General features: G+C 41.4%; 2 protein-coding genes across 2 annotated transcripts in view; both read right to left on the reverse strand.

Moving 5' to 3' along the window:
- The window catches only part of LOC146634539 (melanoma receptor tyrosine-protein kinase-like), a 39,696-nt gene extending 33,136 nt beyond the window's left edge, over window positions 1-6,560 (reverse strand). The window contains exon 1 of the mRNA XM_085349907.1: window positions 6,297-6,560. Within this exon, the coding sequence (XP_085206033.1) occupies window positions 6,297-6,560 (264 nt within the window). The remainder of the gene's footprint in view (window positions 1-6,296) is intronic.
- A 7,633-nt stretch (window positions 6,561-14,193) lies between these two features.
- LOC146634540 (uncharacterized) lies at window positions 14,194-16,020 on the reverse strand. The gene is made up of 7 exons (XM_085349908.1): window positions 15,964-16,020; window positions 15,688-15,866; window positions 15,498-15,591; window positions 15,071-15,188; window positions 14,905-14,996; window positions 14,690-14,804; window positions 14,194-14,327 (listed from the first exon to the last, which is right to left on the reverse strand). Exons 1-7 carry the CDS (start codon window positions 16,018-16,020, stop codon window positions 14,194-14,196), a joined length of 789 nt encoding a protein of 262 aa, XP_085206034.1.
- Window positions 16,021-16,381: the final 361 nt, after the last annotated feature.

The raw sequence follows: 16,381 nt of genomic DNA on the forward strand, positions 1-16,381 counted from the left end.
ACTGACCTCTCCAAAATCAAGGTAGTGTTCTGCAAACTGTGAGATTGATCATAATTAGAATGTAAAGTCTTAATTAGGTAAAGGATAAGATAATTATAAGCCACAAAGCTTCAGCCTATTCCTTTTTCAGTTACTGTATGATTAAGTACTTCTATGTAAAATGATAATCTGTGTTGTTGTTGTTGACCGAAATAAATTTCACTTCACTTAAATTCACTTAAAGTCTTAATTATAGCTAACAAGAAATGGAATCATTTGAATAAGGGTTACCTTTAACAGTAAAACTCCACAACTGCTGGAATCCTGTCGCTTGTTGTGTTGCATAGTCTGTAACTGCCACTCCATGGTGTCTTCATGCCCTCTCATCCTCAGAAAATTCCTAGTTGAACAAAAATGTTTGTAATGAAACAAGATTTTTTTTTTTTATCTAAGAATAATACCTCAGTAATAATGCATACCTCCAGTTGCGCAGAATTTTCCTGTCATAAACACCTTCATTCCCCATGCGGTCTATGAGCAGTATTTTCTGTGCAGAAATGTTGACAATCTGAAGAAAAAGTTAATAAATTAAAAAAATTACAATAGTTTGTGCCACTGAAAACGTATTTAAAAAAACCCACTTTGTGCAAGAAACTGCTTCACAACAAATTACGCAAATTAATAACAAAATGAACACATACCACAAGAATCCAGTGTGTACCAAAGTTCACAGGGCACAGCCACGTCTTCAACTGGGAACTTCATCTGTGGGATTGGAAGTGTAGAGTAATTTGGATTTACTTAGGTACCATGCGTCTCAGGGTGTTTTCAAATATAGTCTTCTTTAAAGGAACCGAACTCTTTCCTCAGCAACAGAAAGGAGTCAACTGTTTGGACCACTTTTGAACTTTCAACATACCTTGTTGAGGCATCTGAACTGCCCAGAAAACAACGAGCTTGCAACTACTGAACAGAGCAGGTGTGCAGCATTCTGCACAAGTATACAAAAATGTTAGAGAACAGTAAATACGTTTTTTTTTTATTTCAAAATTAGTAGGCAAATGACATTTCTTACTTTCCTTTCGTCTCTCAATAACACGGTGCAGATATGCATCAATGACCTATTTTGAAAAATCAGAGTTTATACAACAACAGCAACAATTTTTGAAGTAACTGCTTGAGTGCTGTACACAAAAACATCTAAAGGAATATAATTGCTGATAAAGGTTCTTTCTGCATATACTGAAACTGGATATTATGATGTCACAGATGTCACAACATCTGTGTTGTGGTTGATAACATTTTTTCCTGTTGAAGTGAATGGGTGAAACCAGTGTCATGGCCCGGGTCTAGGGACCCAGGGCTCAGGCATTTTCAGTGTATGTTTATGTTTATGTTTTCCGTGTGTTGTATTGGTTTGCTCTCCGTCTCTCCATGTGTCTCTGTGTGAGCTTCCGGAGGTGTGGGTTCGCTGAGGAGACTGCGAACCCGGAAGTGGTCTACTCGAGAGACAGCCACACCTGCCGCTCGCCGTCCTCTGCCAGCTGCAGCAGATTACGCTCGTCAAGGAACGGCATTTAGGACTGCAGCTGAGCTGAGGCCGACGCTGGATCCTTGAGTCAGAACTCGAATCGGGAGCGGAGTACGCCTCTAAAGTCACGGTGTGGGAATTGGAGTTTTTTGGAGTCGCCACCTTTCACTTCTCACGGACATCTGCACTGTGTGGGATTCAGGGAGAATCACCACGGGACCACAGTGCTGGGATTTTGTATATAGTTGTGTGTTTTTCACCTCCTGTAAATAAATCCACTGTCCTTCGCTAAGAGTCTCGCGTTTTGGGCCCTACTTTCACTGCCACTCCACTGTCTGCCATCGCAGCCCGTGACACTTAGAGTTTTGCAATATAAACCCCCCGACCTACCCGCACATTTTAAACTATTAATGGTCTCTGTACTGCAAATGCTTCAGAAGGAGCAGAACCTCGAAATCAGAATCAATAATGATAAGTTCTCTTACCTCATCAGAAACCACCGTGACCCCTGCAGTGTTCGAAAAGAGGAATCAAATAACTTTTATGTTCCAACAACTGACTCCAGGCGCCCAGTATCCTTTGCACGCCATAGCCTCTTTACTAAAAGAAAAATATGATAAGTTAGCTCAGGCATGCATGAGATTTTTAGTGGATAAGCTGGGTAAAGGCCAACGGGCCACAACAGGAAAAAAGTCAATACAATAGGCATGCATTTACACGCAGAGAAATAGGAAAGGTACAGCGGGTGGGCAAAATAGAAAATTACTGACAGGCAGATCCATTTCTAGACTTCTACAAGCTCAGTGCACGTTGCATGTTTCTTTATATCCAATATGAGTTGAAGACTGCAAAATGCAAACAAAGTCATGCAACAGTCAATCAAGTTGCAACGCCAAACTGGCAACAAATGACCAATGGGTCAAAAAGAGTTGTTCACTATGCCACCTTCATTTTCTAAGCTTTGTTTCCGGGAGGGAAGTTCTTGTTCATGTGTTTCTGGTCCTGGAACACAATTAAACTCCTTGTGGGAGCAACAACTTTTGTCAGCCGTTTTGGGTGCATAATGAATAACAGAGGGTCTGGTATCCTCTGGACTTTGCTGGCACTGAGGGTTAGCAGTAGGATGGCAGGGGGGCATCTTCAGGTCTGTGCTGCTGTTCACTGTCTGACTGTGAGTTGGGTATTTTTCATTGTCACTGATATTTACATGGTGGCTTCTTCTGTACAGCTTGATATGGTCAATGGAAGTCACTGATGTCTTCACAGACATCTTCAACATATCACTCATCCAGGCTGTCGTCCCCACATGTTTTAAAGCCACCACAATCATTCCGGTTCCAAAAAAGTCCTCTCCCTCCTGCTTTAATGACTACCGTCCTGTTGCACTTACTCCCATCCTGATGAAGTGCTTCGAACGACTAGTCATGCAACACATCAAGACTGTCCTGCCCCCCTCCCTGGATCCCTTCCAGTTTGCCTATCGGCCCAACCGCTCAACCGATGATGCCATCTCCACTGCACTCCACTCGGCACTCACACACCTGGACAAAAATGACTCATATGTTCGAATGCTGTTCATAGATTTCAGTTCAGCATTCAACACTATAATCCCCCAACAGCTCATTCAAAAACTGGTCCAGCTGGGGCTCAACACCTCACTGTGCAACTGGCTGTTGGATTTCCTCACCGGAAGACCTCAAGCAGTACGGGTTGGCAGTAATACATCCAGCACCATCATTTTAAACACGGGGGCCCCGCAGGGATGTGTGCTGAGCCCCCTCCTCTTCACTCTGCTGACCCATGACTGCACTCCATCATACAGCTCCAACCTCTTCATCAAGTTTGCGGACGACACAACGGTGGTGGGTCTCATTAGCAACAGGGATGAGACCGACTACAGAAGTGAGGTGAGACGCCTGGCCACGTGGTGTGCTGACAACAATCTCTCTCTGAATGTGGAGAAGACGAAGGAGATTGTTGTGGACTTCAGGAGAATGCACACCCAACATGCTCCTCTGACCATTGACGGAGCGTCTGTGGAGAGAGTGAGCAGCACCAAGTTCTTGGGTGTGCACATCACAGAGGATCTCTCCTGGACGTACAACACCACAGCACTGGCCAAGAAATCACAGCAGCGTCTCTTCTTTCTCCGCAAACTAAGAAGAGCAGGAGCACCAGCCCCCATCATGTACACTTTCTACAGAGGCACCATCGAGAGCATCCTGTCGAGCTGCATCACTGTGTGGTTTGGAGCCTGCAATGCGTCCTGTCATAGGACCCTCCAACGCATAGTGAGAGCTGCAGAGAGGATCATTGGTGTCTCTCTCCCCTCCCTCCAGGACATTTACAGCACCCGTCTCACTAAAAAAGCCCTTTGCATAGCGGCTGATCCCACACACCCAATGCAAAGCTTCTTCAAGCTGCTGCCGTCGGGGAGGAGACTGCGGAGTCTCCAGGCCAGGACCAGCAGGCTGAAGGACAGCTTCATCCATCAGGCTGTCAGGAAGCTTAACTCCCTCCCGATTCTGCCCCCTCTCCCCTCTCTCCTCCACGGTCTCACTGAACTCTGTCACACACACACAAACACACACACTCTCTGACTCACTCACTGGCCTGCACCAGTTACCAGTCACTTTGTGGAGCATTGGACTGCCATTACCTCATAAGACTTTGTTGTTACACTTTCTCTTACCGTACACTACTAAATCTCCATTTGCACTATTTGCCTATTTGCACTACTCTGCCTGGTTTACACTCAATGTCACTTACCCATTATATTGTATATTGTATAGCTTCCTTGTTATATGTAAAATTGTATTTATTTAAATTTTTACTTTTTAATTATTTTACTTGCATTTTTTTAAATCACTTTTATATTTAAATATATTTAAATGTTCATTTGCTATTTATCTAGGGATTGAAGAGTAACGCAATTTCTATTCTCCGTATGTCCTGTACATGTGGAAGAATCGACAAATAAAGTTGACTTTGACTTTGAAAAAAAAAAAAAAAAAATGCTGTAGTGATTTCTTAAAGTTGCTCCATTTGCCAGCGATGTCTTGAATGGTGTAGGGTCCTGTAAAAATCTGGATCAAGTCTTCCTCCCTTCCTTCCACGTTTCCTCATGTTCAAAAGAAGAACTTCATCTCCAACGCTGTACACAAGGTTTCTGTACTTCTGGACTTGTCTAGCATAGGCTTCCTTTTGTAAGTCTTGGGACTTTGCCATATTTTCCTCTACAGTTTTTTTTAACTTGCTCTTGTGCATCTCTTGTAGAAGATACAAAGTCACCGTAACTCGACTCCTCAGGGAGAATGATGGAGGACAGCTAAAATTTTCACATTTTAAATCACAATTAAAATCATAATGGCAAATAATGCATTTGAAACATGAACTGAAAATCTGAACTATAATAACTCATGTTTAAAAGTAAATATACTATTATAAAGCTTTGATCACAGAAAGCCACAAAGATAGACTCTTATCATTTTGTGTATAGTCACTTTTTACTCTTGATACACTTCCATAGGTGAACACATACTGAAAGGTCTCCTCAACATTTATTACTTTACATAAAGATACAAACATAAAGTAGTAACTAGTCACTTACTTTATCTTTAAAATGTATCTTGCGTATAGAAGTTAAGCAGAGAAGATTAAAGCTGCAGCTAATATCAGTATGCACACTTTCCAATTAAGATTACATTTAATTCATGCATTATCACAGTTTTTGCATAAATAGAATTCCTTAATAACACTTACTGGGACTTCAACAGGAAGAATACGTAGCTCAGGTGGCAGAGCAGGTCAGCCACTAAACAGAAGGTCGGTGGTTTGATCCCAGGCTGCCTCCTGGCTGCATGCCAAATGTCCTTGGGCAAGATACTAACCCCATGTCTGCCTACTGGTGGTGGTCAGAGGGCACGGTGGCGCCACTGTCCGGCAGCCTCGCCTCTGTCAGTGCGCCCCAGGGCAGCTGTGGCTACAATGTAGCTGCCATCACCAGTGTGTGAATGTGTGTGTGAATGGGTGAATGACTGAATGTAGTGTAAAGCGCTTTGGGGTCCTTAGGGACTGAGTAAAGCGCTATACAAATGCAGGCCATTTACCATTTACCAATTCTCTCCCATACATTAAACGGAATGGTGTGTATTTGGTTGTGGTGTGGACCTTGGACCTCAAAGAAAACAGTGTAGCATCCAGATACACATCCCAGTCATTCTGTTGACTAATTTTCTCAGGGATATACATGTGGACATTAAAAAAAAAAAAAACACAATAGTGACAGTGTCTTAAAGCATCCATCGTAGTGTGAATGCGAGTGAATGTTAGAAGCACTAAAAACCTTAGAGAAAGCGCTTGTGTGAATGGGTATGATTGGGTGAATGCACAAGTTGTATAAAGTGCTTTGAGTGCTCAATGAGAGTAGAAAAGCACTATATAAGAACCAGTCCATTTACCATCTGAGCCTTCGTAGAAAGTAAAGCTGGCTCAGACCCTTTTTGTAGGCAGCGTCCATGTTGGCAGACCACTCCAACTTGTGATCCAGATGAACTCCCAGATACTTAAAGGATGTGACTATTTCAACATCATTCCCACCAGTGCAGACAGAGGAGGGATCTGTTTCTGCCAAAGTCCACCACCAGCACCTTTGTTTTGGCCACATTCAGTTTCAGGTGATTCTCCTCACACCACCTCATAAATCGACCAATCAGTCCTCTGTATTCCTCTTCCCTTCCCATTCCCTCTTTAATCCAGGATCTCAACCAGTTTGTTATGTTCTCACATTTTTAGGTTCTGGTGCCTTCAGGACTGCTTCAACTTTGTCCTCGGTTTTGTGGAGCCCATGTCTGTCGATCTTGTGTCCACAATACTCAATGGCATCCTTGAAGAACTCACATTTGTTTTTGTTTGCTCTCAATCGATGTTTTTCTAGCCTGACCAGGACTGCTGTTAGGTTAGCCAGATGAGTCTCCTCATCAACACCAGTGACAATTATGTCATCCAGAAAACACTGTGTTCCTGGAATGCCTTGTAGGACCTGATCCATGGCACGTTGCCATACTGCTGGGACACTGGCGATACCAAATACCAGTCTGTTGTACTGATATAGGCCTTTGTGAGTGTTTATCTCCAGATATTTCCTGGATGTCTCTTCTACTTCCAACTGGAGATAAGCCTGGGCAAGGTCAATTTTTGAAAAGTGTTTGCCACCTGCGACTGCTGTGAATATGACTTCTATCCGTGGAAGTGGGTACTGATCTATACGGAGAACTGGGTTCACTGAAACCTTAAAATCACCACAGATCTGCACTCTGTCACTTGCTTTCTTGCTTACTGACACTATTGGTGTAGCCCAATCTGACCATTCCGCCTTGGTGAGTATTCCTTCCTCTTCCAAGCGCTGGAGCTCTGCTTCGACTTTGGGGCGTAAAGCATAAGGTACAGGACGTGCCTTGTGTAATCTTGGTTTTGCATTGTCCTCCAGTATGATCTGTGCTTTAATATTTTTCAGGGTGCTGATTCCATCTTTGATCACCTGGGCATGGTTATTAAGTATCTCTTTCAGTCTTTCATCCACAGAATGTGCACTCGGGCCTCGTTCCAGTCTCATTGACTTTATTTCTTTCCAGTTGAGATGGATGTGTTTCAACCAGTCACGCCCAAATAATGGCACACCTCCATTTTTTCAGAACATAAAGTTCCAGGTTGCGTTTCTTTTTCTCATATTCCACATTCACTTTTAGTTTTCCCAGAGGAGTTATTCTTTCACCTGTGTGTGTTTTCAGTTTCACTGAGGTGTGTTTCAGTTTCAGATTGGGGAATTTGTCTCTGTAATCTTCATATAAGATCAGTGAGAGGGCAGACCCAGTGTCCAGTTCCATCTGTAACTCAACCTCTTGTATTTTTGGTGTGAGCCATATTGCATCATTGTCTTTCTCTTGCACTGTGTACAGCTCCAGGCATGCCAAATCCTCCTAAGAATCATTTGAGTCTTTCTCAGTTACTTCATGCAGCTTTCCTTCTCTTTTCCACATTTAGTTTTTCTTTTAGGCTGCGCAACAAGTTGTATGTTTTCACTCCCATCACACTCAGTAACACAGCAACTTTCCTCTCATCCTCTATTTTGTTAGCCAGAAAATATTGTTCAGCTCTCTCCACATATGTTGTTCAATCCTTTGTGCCATTATCAAAAACGTCCATTTGTCCAACGCCACCTGACATTTTCTCAGTATTTTCATAAGTATCCTTAACTTAATAGAACTGATGTTACTCACGTCCTCTCTGCAGCGCACTAGCCAGGCGAGTGAGTTAGCATCCACACGGATGATTAGTTGTTTTTGCCGTAACCTTTTCCGTGTCTTTTGTCCACTTTCACAAGGATTTCTCCCTCCTGTCGTCCAGTGCACATCGGAGATCCGTTTTAATCCTCGTCACCAGTTTGTTATGTTCTCTCTTATAACTTAACTGGTAAAGTAACAACACCTGTTTGGTTGTTAGTAACTTACTTTATTAACCATGTTGTGGAAAGGCACAGGCATATCAATGCGCACAAACACCACACTTTACACAGAAAGTAGTACCACAAAAATATAAACTGATTCTACTAAATACATAACAGTTTATTTTTAAGGAGGTCAAAGTCAACAGCTTTCAGGCCATTTTTAGTGTATTGGATCAAATGTTTCTTTTTCATGTAGTGAGGTTTATTTCTCCAGATAAAATTAAAGTTTATTTGATTAATAGCTCTTGTTCATTTATCTGGAATGACATTAGTGTGCGTTGGATTGATACATCTTGGTAAACTTTCCATTTCTGTTAGATAAATTCTCCCTAAATTGATAAATTGCTCTAAAGCTGTCATGCTGTGATGTGTGCAGGCAGGCAGAAGTGGTGGATCCAAAATGCAGGACTCTTGGAGACGGGATTTAAACTGAAAACGCAGCTTTATTGCTGGACAAACTCTTCATAAAATAAAACTCACAAAAAGCAATGCAAAAACAAGACGCTGAGGACCGGACATAACAAACACACAGCAAGTTGAGGGTACGACGCGACAGAGAGCACAGGAAAACACTGGGCCTATATACACAGGGAAGTAATCAGGGAAAGAAACAGGAGGGAGACACAGCTGGGAGGGTTTGGGCTAACGAGACACGGGGAGCAAAGCTAGACACACTGACATGACACAACCCTTCACAATAAAACAGGAAACAAGAAACAGACGCAGACTTGACACTGAACCTGTACTAAACACGAGACACAACCTAAGAAGTAATCCCTCACTAAGAATAACAGAAACATAGAATACCAATAAACCAAGCATAACAAAAGCATCGGGATACAAACCATAATACAATGTGAGCAGGGCAGACGGAACAATTGACGGAAAAAGTGTGGACTTTATACCAGTTTTTAAATTGTGTTGATGGGCCACGTAAAACCAGAGTTATGATAAAAATATCTGCAATGTTTGGTTTTCTTCCTGAATACTATCGTTGTTTATATTTACTGTGGGAAACGGTAAAAACTGCATTTTATAGGGAAACACTCGCTCGAAAACACTCTCCGCCTGTGAGCGAAAACAAAACCAAAGGTCCCCACCCTTTCCTATTGGTGGAAAAATGTACCATGTCGACCAATCAAAACATGGCATTAGTTGTTGAGGGAGGCGGTAAATTTTAGGAGTGAAAAACAATGAGGTGCGTCAGAACAATGAGGCGACTGCTGAATGTTACAGGTGTTACAGCAGTGATACATCTCCTGTTGTCAGGCCTGCAGGTATCAGGCTGTTGTTCTCCTTTATCTCATAGTGGACAGAAATTCTTTTTTTGCAGTGGCACAAATAATTTGTGTGGCATCAAATTTGATGCAGAACAGTTGATTGTTAAATTGAGTTAGGGCACTAGAAATCGGGCCACCGTCTGGGACGGATACTGGTTAATTGATCGCAAAAAAGTTGGACTTTATCCGCTGGGCAGTTAATATTAAATTTGTCAAAATTGTGTAGGTGCTAAGCTGTCAGGCCTGAGTGTGCTTGTGGTTCCTGGTCCTAAATCTAGTCGTCCAAAAGTTCTAAATGACTTCAGGCCTGCTGCCCTCACCTCAGTCTTTGAAAAAATCATCAGAAATGTGATTATGGAAGACACTGAACTTCAGCTTGATTCAATGCAGATTGCACATAAGCCCAATAGAGGAGTGGAGGACGCGCTTTTGATTCTACTTCACCTGATTGTCAAACACGTAGAGAGTAAAGGACTTCAGTTCATCGATTTCTCTTCTGCTTTCAATAACACAGCCCCAGATTTGAATCAAAAGACTTTTAGAACAGTTTAAAATCCGGACAAACCTGAGCAAGTGCAGTCATATAAATATCTTGATGACAAATGCTATTATTTTTCTGTAAAGCAAATTTACCTAAAAGTAAAGTAACCTTGATATGTCAGGATGTAGATGTCCCACCCAAAAATGTCATCCAGCCCTGAAACATCGGTACTGTTCAAGGCAGTATTGCTGTCCACACGTCCATCAGAGTGTTAGAGGTGGCTGTCACGGATGCTGCAGTCTGCTCTCTGTTTCCATGAAACAACCACACTTGAAATGATCATTAAAGCTACCTGTACTAAAGGAAGCTGAGAACATGGCAGACGTGGGACTGACTATGGCTGTGTCCCAATTCAGGGTCTGCACGCTTGAAGTACGCGCACTACGCGCACTACGCGTACTACGTACGGTGCGTACTATAAGTACGAGAAGTGCGGAAGTGAGAGGCTTGTGAAATGGGACGGTATGCGCTTCGTCACGCTGCTCAGGTTGCCTAACAACCATAATACTAACTGCGAGACACGTTACATACAGCTTTGTTTGACAGAAATGAAGGAGAAAAATGTTTTGTTGGTCATTCATTTTTGTCATGACATCACTTTGATTAGTTGAGTGTCTGAGGCTGAGACCACGGGACTGTAAAACATGATTGTTGGGCTTCATTTCTGTGCTGAACAGTCATTTAAGATTAGTTAGTAAATAACAATTAGCTAATGTTGTTCATGAGACTAAAGTCATCTCACTGTGGTAATGTAAATATAATATGGCCAATATTATAGTATTGTCAGATTATTATGATATATATATATATATATATATATATATATATATATATATATATATATATATATATATATATATATATATATATATATCATTGACTTTAATTATTAAACATTCGCACATAAATAAGTGACGTCATATTCAGTACTTTTGACAGTTCACTCTTCGGCTGCTCCATCTTACTAGGGAAATTCCATATACATAATTGTAATTTCAAAACTCAACCCCATCATTTAATTTGTTTTTGATTGAAATTGAATATTACTTAAACTCTCTTAAATTAACTTCCAATAAAAAAGGTTTATCATTGATTGAAATTCATTCAGAAATGTTTAACGAATGAGCTGTCACAACTTTCAAGTACAAAGTTGTTATGAAGTCTGTCACATTCCCCCCTTTTTCTTTCTTTTTTCTTTTTTATCCTTTATTTATTTATCCTTCTTATTTCACTGTACTGTATATTGTTACTTACTTGATGCCAATATTTACAAGTTGTAACTTTAGTAAAAACCTAACTGAAAACATGCAAATCACTACTTATTATGTGTTTATGTGTACTGTACATTTTAAACCCCTTTTAATGAATATTTAGTATTTAAAATTTTGCAGAATTACAAGTTTCACCTCCTGCTAAAAGTTCTCCACCAGCAGCTGGACCATCCTCTGCTGACAGTGTGGATGCTGGACCAGTCCCAGACCCAGAGGCTCTAAACCAGGAATTTATTCTTCATTTAGAGCCTGAACCAACATCTTCCCTCTGTCAGCCTCCTGCATCCTCCTCTTCATCTCTGCTTCCTCCTGCATCCTCCTCTTCATCTCTGCTTCCTCCTGCATCCTCCTCTTCATCTCTGCTTCCTCCTGCATCCTCCTCTTCATCTCTGCTTCCTCCTGCATCCTCCTCTTCATCTCTGCTTCCTCCTGCATCCTCCTCCTGCATCTCTGCTTCCTCCTGCATCCTCCTCTTCAGAATGCTGAAAACACCGTACACAGAAGATTTTCAAATATGAAGAGATAGTAGACAGGAGAGTTGTAAATGTAAGTAATTTAGCCTGCTGCTGTGCAGATTTGTTTGCATCTTTGGACTTCCCGGATTTGAACTGTGCCTGACTGAATATCCATAAGCTTTTGTATTTGATGAATTTTCACTAATTCAGCCACTGAGTCTGGATTTCGCTCCAAATAGGACATTAAATAGGAACATACCACCTGATACGACCTGGTCGTGCTGCCTTCCTGATGTTTACGTTCTTTAAAGTCCTCCTGACATCATGCTCAGAAGGAGTGATTGATGTGGAGGTGCTCCTTCCCATTCAGTAACATCTGCTTCAGTTAGTTTTGCTTGTGAGCCACAATGTAAGCAGTGTTGCTTTGCTGACATGCACTCGATGCTGGCAGTACAAGCATTGTAGTGGTTCTTATGTTTTTGTAAACTAATTGTATAATATATTGAGCCATTCAATAGTACACAAATGTTTGTAGGCTCCTTTTTGTATGCAACTTGCATGTCTTTCTTAACTAAATGTTTGTTTATATCATGTTTTTCAGGAAAAAGAAGAAGTTAAAGTCAAGTGGAAGCCTTGCTCAACATGGTATGTAGTAACAACTTTGTTGGACGGGAACAGACATTCATACTGTTGATAAATAGTTATCACCTCAATTTGAATTCATGTATTTGGACTAAAGTAAATTGGGAGCTTTTAGCTGTCAAGCTGCTCTTCTGTGAGGAGCTTGATAGCTGTCCACCTCCAAAGTCCATTATGAGTTTTGGAGGTGGACATGGTCAACACTTTTAAGAGTTGGCATAAGACTTCTTTATAGAGCTTATAGTTAGGGCTGGTTCAGCTCAGCCCTTAGTTATGCTGTCATAGGACCAGACTGCTGGGGGTTAGTGCCCCCCCCCCCTCTCTGTCTGTCTCTTTCAGGGTTATGCAGGCTCAGTATTGGTTGAAGATGCAGTCACGTCTCCTTTTACTAAAAACTCTCCCCCTCTCCCTCACCACCATCTGTAAACACACATGTCTCAGTAATGCAGTTCATGCATGTTACTAACTAAACTTCTTCCCTGGAGTTTCTGTGCTCTCTCATCCAGCAGGTTCTGAAGGATCGTGGCTGCTGCTGTGGTCCTGCTTGACGTCTGCTTCATATATTATTACTCTCTGACTTGATTTGATTCATTTATATTACAACGAAGGTGTATAAAGCATGACATGAATATAGAAGATATTTCATCCTAAAAAATTGTCATATGTCACAACCTAAATGATCCTATTTTGTGTGTGTGTGGTTGTGGTTTGTTATGTTTTTCTCCTGACAGTGGCAAAGTGTGGGATGACACATGGGAACCTGCGCAGTTTTACACACAGTAAACCAGGCACCACAGGTGGCAGAGATCGCACAGTTCACAGTTTGTAGTTCAGCATAAAAGTTCAAAATAAAATATTTACTGTACAATTCTAACCAGTGTCAGTCTCTGTTTCACGCTCGAACTGTGGCTTAAGTACATAAAACACTCATGAATCTGATCCATCAATAATATCTTCCCAGCACTCGATATCTCATAGTTTTACATACCAGCCAACATTATTGTCTACATGCTCATAAATATAGAAGTGACTTGGCTATTGTAACATATTGCAAGTTAAAGCAATACTGCACTGCACGTAAAGTAAGTAACATCTTGTATGAGGTGATTAGGGTCAGCAGTGCTGTGTATGGGAGCCTAAAGCAAAGCTAACTGCACCAGTACCAGCTTCACAACATGTTGTATATTATACGTTTCTACCTGTTTGTAATATGTCATCTGTCATGTTTAGATGCAGTGACAATTGCACATTTGGAGTCGTGGTCATATGTGGTTTTTATATACAGGGTATTATTTTTTTTAATTGTCATTTTTTCTATTTTTCCCTATTATTTTCAATCAATTCAGCACCAAATGTATAAATAAATAAAAGATGTGCTTACAGTCTGAGGAGATTGTCCCCAACACCACAGATCGCATTCGCAACACTGTCCAGTGATGCTGCATCTCCCTGCAAAGGATCATCTCCTCCTCTCTCAGGCGCCTCACAGCCCTCACCTTCTCAAAGACCTTTCTCTTTGTCCGGAGGTCAGCAGCAGCTACAGTTTAACAGCATCAGATGGGAAAACATAGCAGCATATTATGATTCAAGAACAAAACATTCAACTACTGCTCAGATACTGGGAGTTTGTTTAAAAAGGATATTTAGAAATCAAGAGCTTACGTTCACTTGTGCTCTGCCAGGGCCAAACGTCGGTCTGCATGATGGCATCACTGGATACGATTTGCTTTGTTGGTTCAGCGAGCTTGTTGTAGTCGTCAACAGCAGCCGCCAAGCGTTTCTTCTCATCTAAGATGACCTTGTGAATTCTGTGTCGCCTCTTGTTGCCATCTGTAAATAATCATAAAAAGGAACACCTTCACATAATGCATTTACATTTTAATCTACACTCATCAATTTGTTTGCTAGAACAAATCACATCCAGCTCAAACAAACCTGGATCTGATTTTATTCTGTTTACAAAGTAGCTGTACAAGCTGTACAAACTGAGCATCAAACGGTCCGTTTCAAAGAAACTGTGACACCATTTTGTCTGTAAAGACTTTGTGTTCGCACTCTGATGATGACGACAAGCTCCTCTACTCGTGCCTGCAACGCTCCAAGGCTGCCATCAGCTTGATCCGTTTCTAAGTGAGAGGAATATTAATCAGAACACAGGATGAGTAACAGTCACCAAACTACAGTGGACTCTGTAATCACTGACTTGATGATATTCATTATAAGACATGTGGAGCCTTCATGTGCTGCATTATCATGAGATAACAAGTATGTTGGTGTTCAGCTTTATAAAACCAACTAGTACGACATCACTTCAACCCAGGTCCAATCCAATTTGATCAAACGCAACAACTCTGCCATCAATTCTGCTTTTACAAGGCTTATTTTTCATTGTTTGTTGACACTGTCAGAAAGATCTTAACTCTATGTTCTTTAATGAGGCCATGGTGGGTCCTGTTGTTATACACGAGTGCATTATATTGAGACTCACCTTCAGCCCATTGCTGCACATCGGCCACCCATTGCTGCAGTGTGTCGTCATCCACACCCAGCTCATTTCTGCTCGCATTCAGGCTCTCCACTTGTTCTCTAAGGATCCTTATGATCTAAGAATACATTAATAAATGTCATTCATATGGACATTTTTAGAGTACTGGTGTTTTCCCCCATTACCACACACATTAAAATGGGTGTTGAAAAAATGACCTTTAGATATCTCTGGCTCAAAGTGCGGCCCAGTTGTTCCACTTTCCTTTTGTTCCAGCCCAAAGCCAGGAGGCTCAGCATGTCTGTTCGCCCTGCATTTCAGTTAGTATACAAATAAGAATGAATGAGCAGGAGACTGAGTGGAATCTCACACACAGACACACACCTGCTTTAGACATGTACTTCGTTGTGATGGCCGCCCTAGACAGGAAACTGTTTACTTGCTCCACCTCTTCTCCAACTGTAGAACCGGCCCCATCCTGAAACGCACCTCCCCATTTGATCTATAGAAAGGAGGTCACAATACATGACTGCTGAATTCATTCAACCTTATAACAAAATGTCTTAAACTTATCCAAGACTATAAGCTGCAGTATACCTCGCATTTCCAATTGTGAGCTACTCAAAATTAAGTACACATTAAGATAAAGTCAAGTAAATAGTATTACGACAACACCAAGAGAAAAACAAAATAAATATCCACCCATCCAAATATGTATCCCCACACACACACGTATGAGTATATGGTTATGGCGTTAACGTCATTTTAACAAGATTAACGCTGACAGCACTGATATATATGTGTATCTTACATCATTTGAGTGTCTGTGGATGTATTTCACAAACTCAGCAACTTCCTCATCTTTCTCAATGAAGACACCTTCAAAGTTCCCCTGCTCTGAAGTGCTGAACGAACACAGTGACAGTTGTTTGAAAAGAAACATCAAAATACAATTTTTGTATAAATCCATATTTGATTTATGTCCACAATGCATAACGTACCTTTCATTTGATTGAAAGCAATAAAGCTTGCGGTTTCCATCAACTGACACGGCGAGCATGTCTGGAGTGCAGGCAGGGCAGCTAAAGCATGGCTCCTTGCACATCCTGTCCACCTCACACTTTACAGCACTCCACTCCAAGAAACTTTTACTGAAGGCATCAGCTGATATTCGGCCAGTCTTTTAAGTAGAGGACAAACAACAGAATATTCAAGGACAGTCATCATAAACATTGATTTGCACAATTTCCTTAAACTTGACAAATTTAGAAACTCACCCTTCCAAAATGGGCTGTTCTTTCATCCAGCACTTTGACAAACGCCTTAAGTGACATCCCTGGTGCAGCTTCTTAATGTCATAGAAAGACTGAAAGACATCCATTGAAAACAGGGTGCAGAAATTTAAGGTGCCAGGCCAATATCCACCACCCAGGATGTCCTTAACTGAGGGGAACACATTAGGTCACAGCTGGTGCAGCTCACCACTGGCAGTGCAAGGTTATAACGGCCTTTAGGAAGGATAAGGAGAAATCCAGTCATGGCTCAACAAAGACATTCATGTTTTTCATGTTGTGAAGATTTCATGTTGTTTTCAAAGCGGTCTGGTAAATCCAAATGACCTTTGACAGGTGCCCACATATACTGCGGGCCGAGGGTAATTCAAAACAATGTAGCAATGTACAATTTGCACTAAAA

The sequence above is a fragment of the Diplotaxodon limnothrissa genome, linkage group LG3, assembly GCF_057381915.1.
Source record: "Diplotaxodon limnothrissa isolate DT_005_m linkage group LG3, D_limnothrissa_male_GT1.1, whole genome shotgun sequence".
NCBI classification, from domain to species: domain Eukaryota; kingdom Metazoa; phylum Chordata; class Actinopteri; order Cichliformes; family Cichlidae; genus Diplotaxodon; species Diplotaxodon limnothrissa.

Coding starts and splice junctions, on each gene's coding strand:
- LOC146634540 (XM_085349908.1), bottom strand. CDS start 16,020: ATGTCACTTAAGGCGTTTGTCAAAGTGCTGGATGAAAGAACAGCCCAT. Junction 15,867..15,963: donor GAACAGCCCATTTTGGAAGG/GTGAGTTTCTAA, acceptor TCTACTTAAAAG/ACTGGCCGAATATCAGCTGA. Junction 15,592..15,687: donor TGCTTTCAATCAAATGAAAG/GTACGTTATGCA, acceptor GTGTTCGTTCAG/CACTTCAGAGCAGGGGAACT.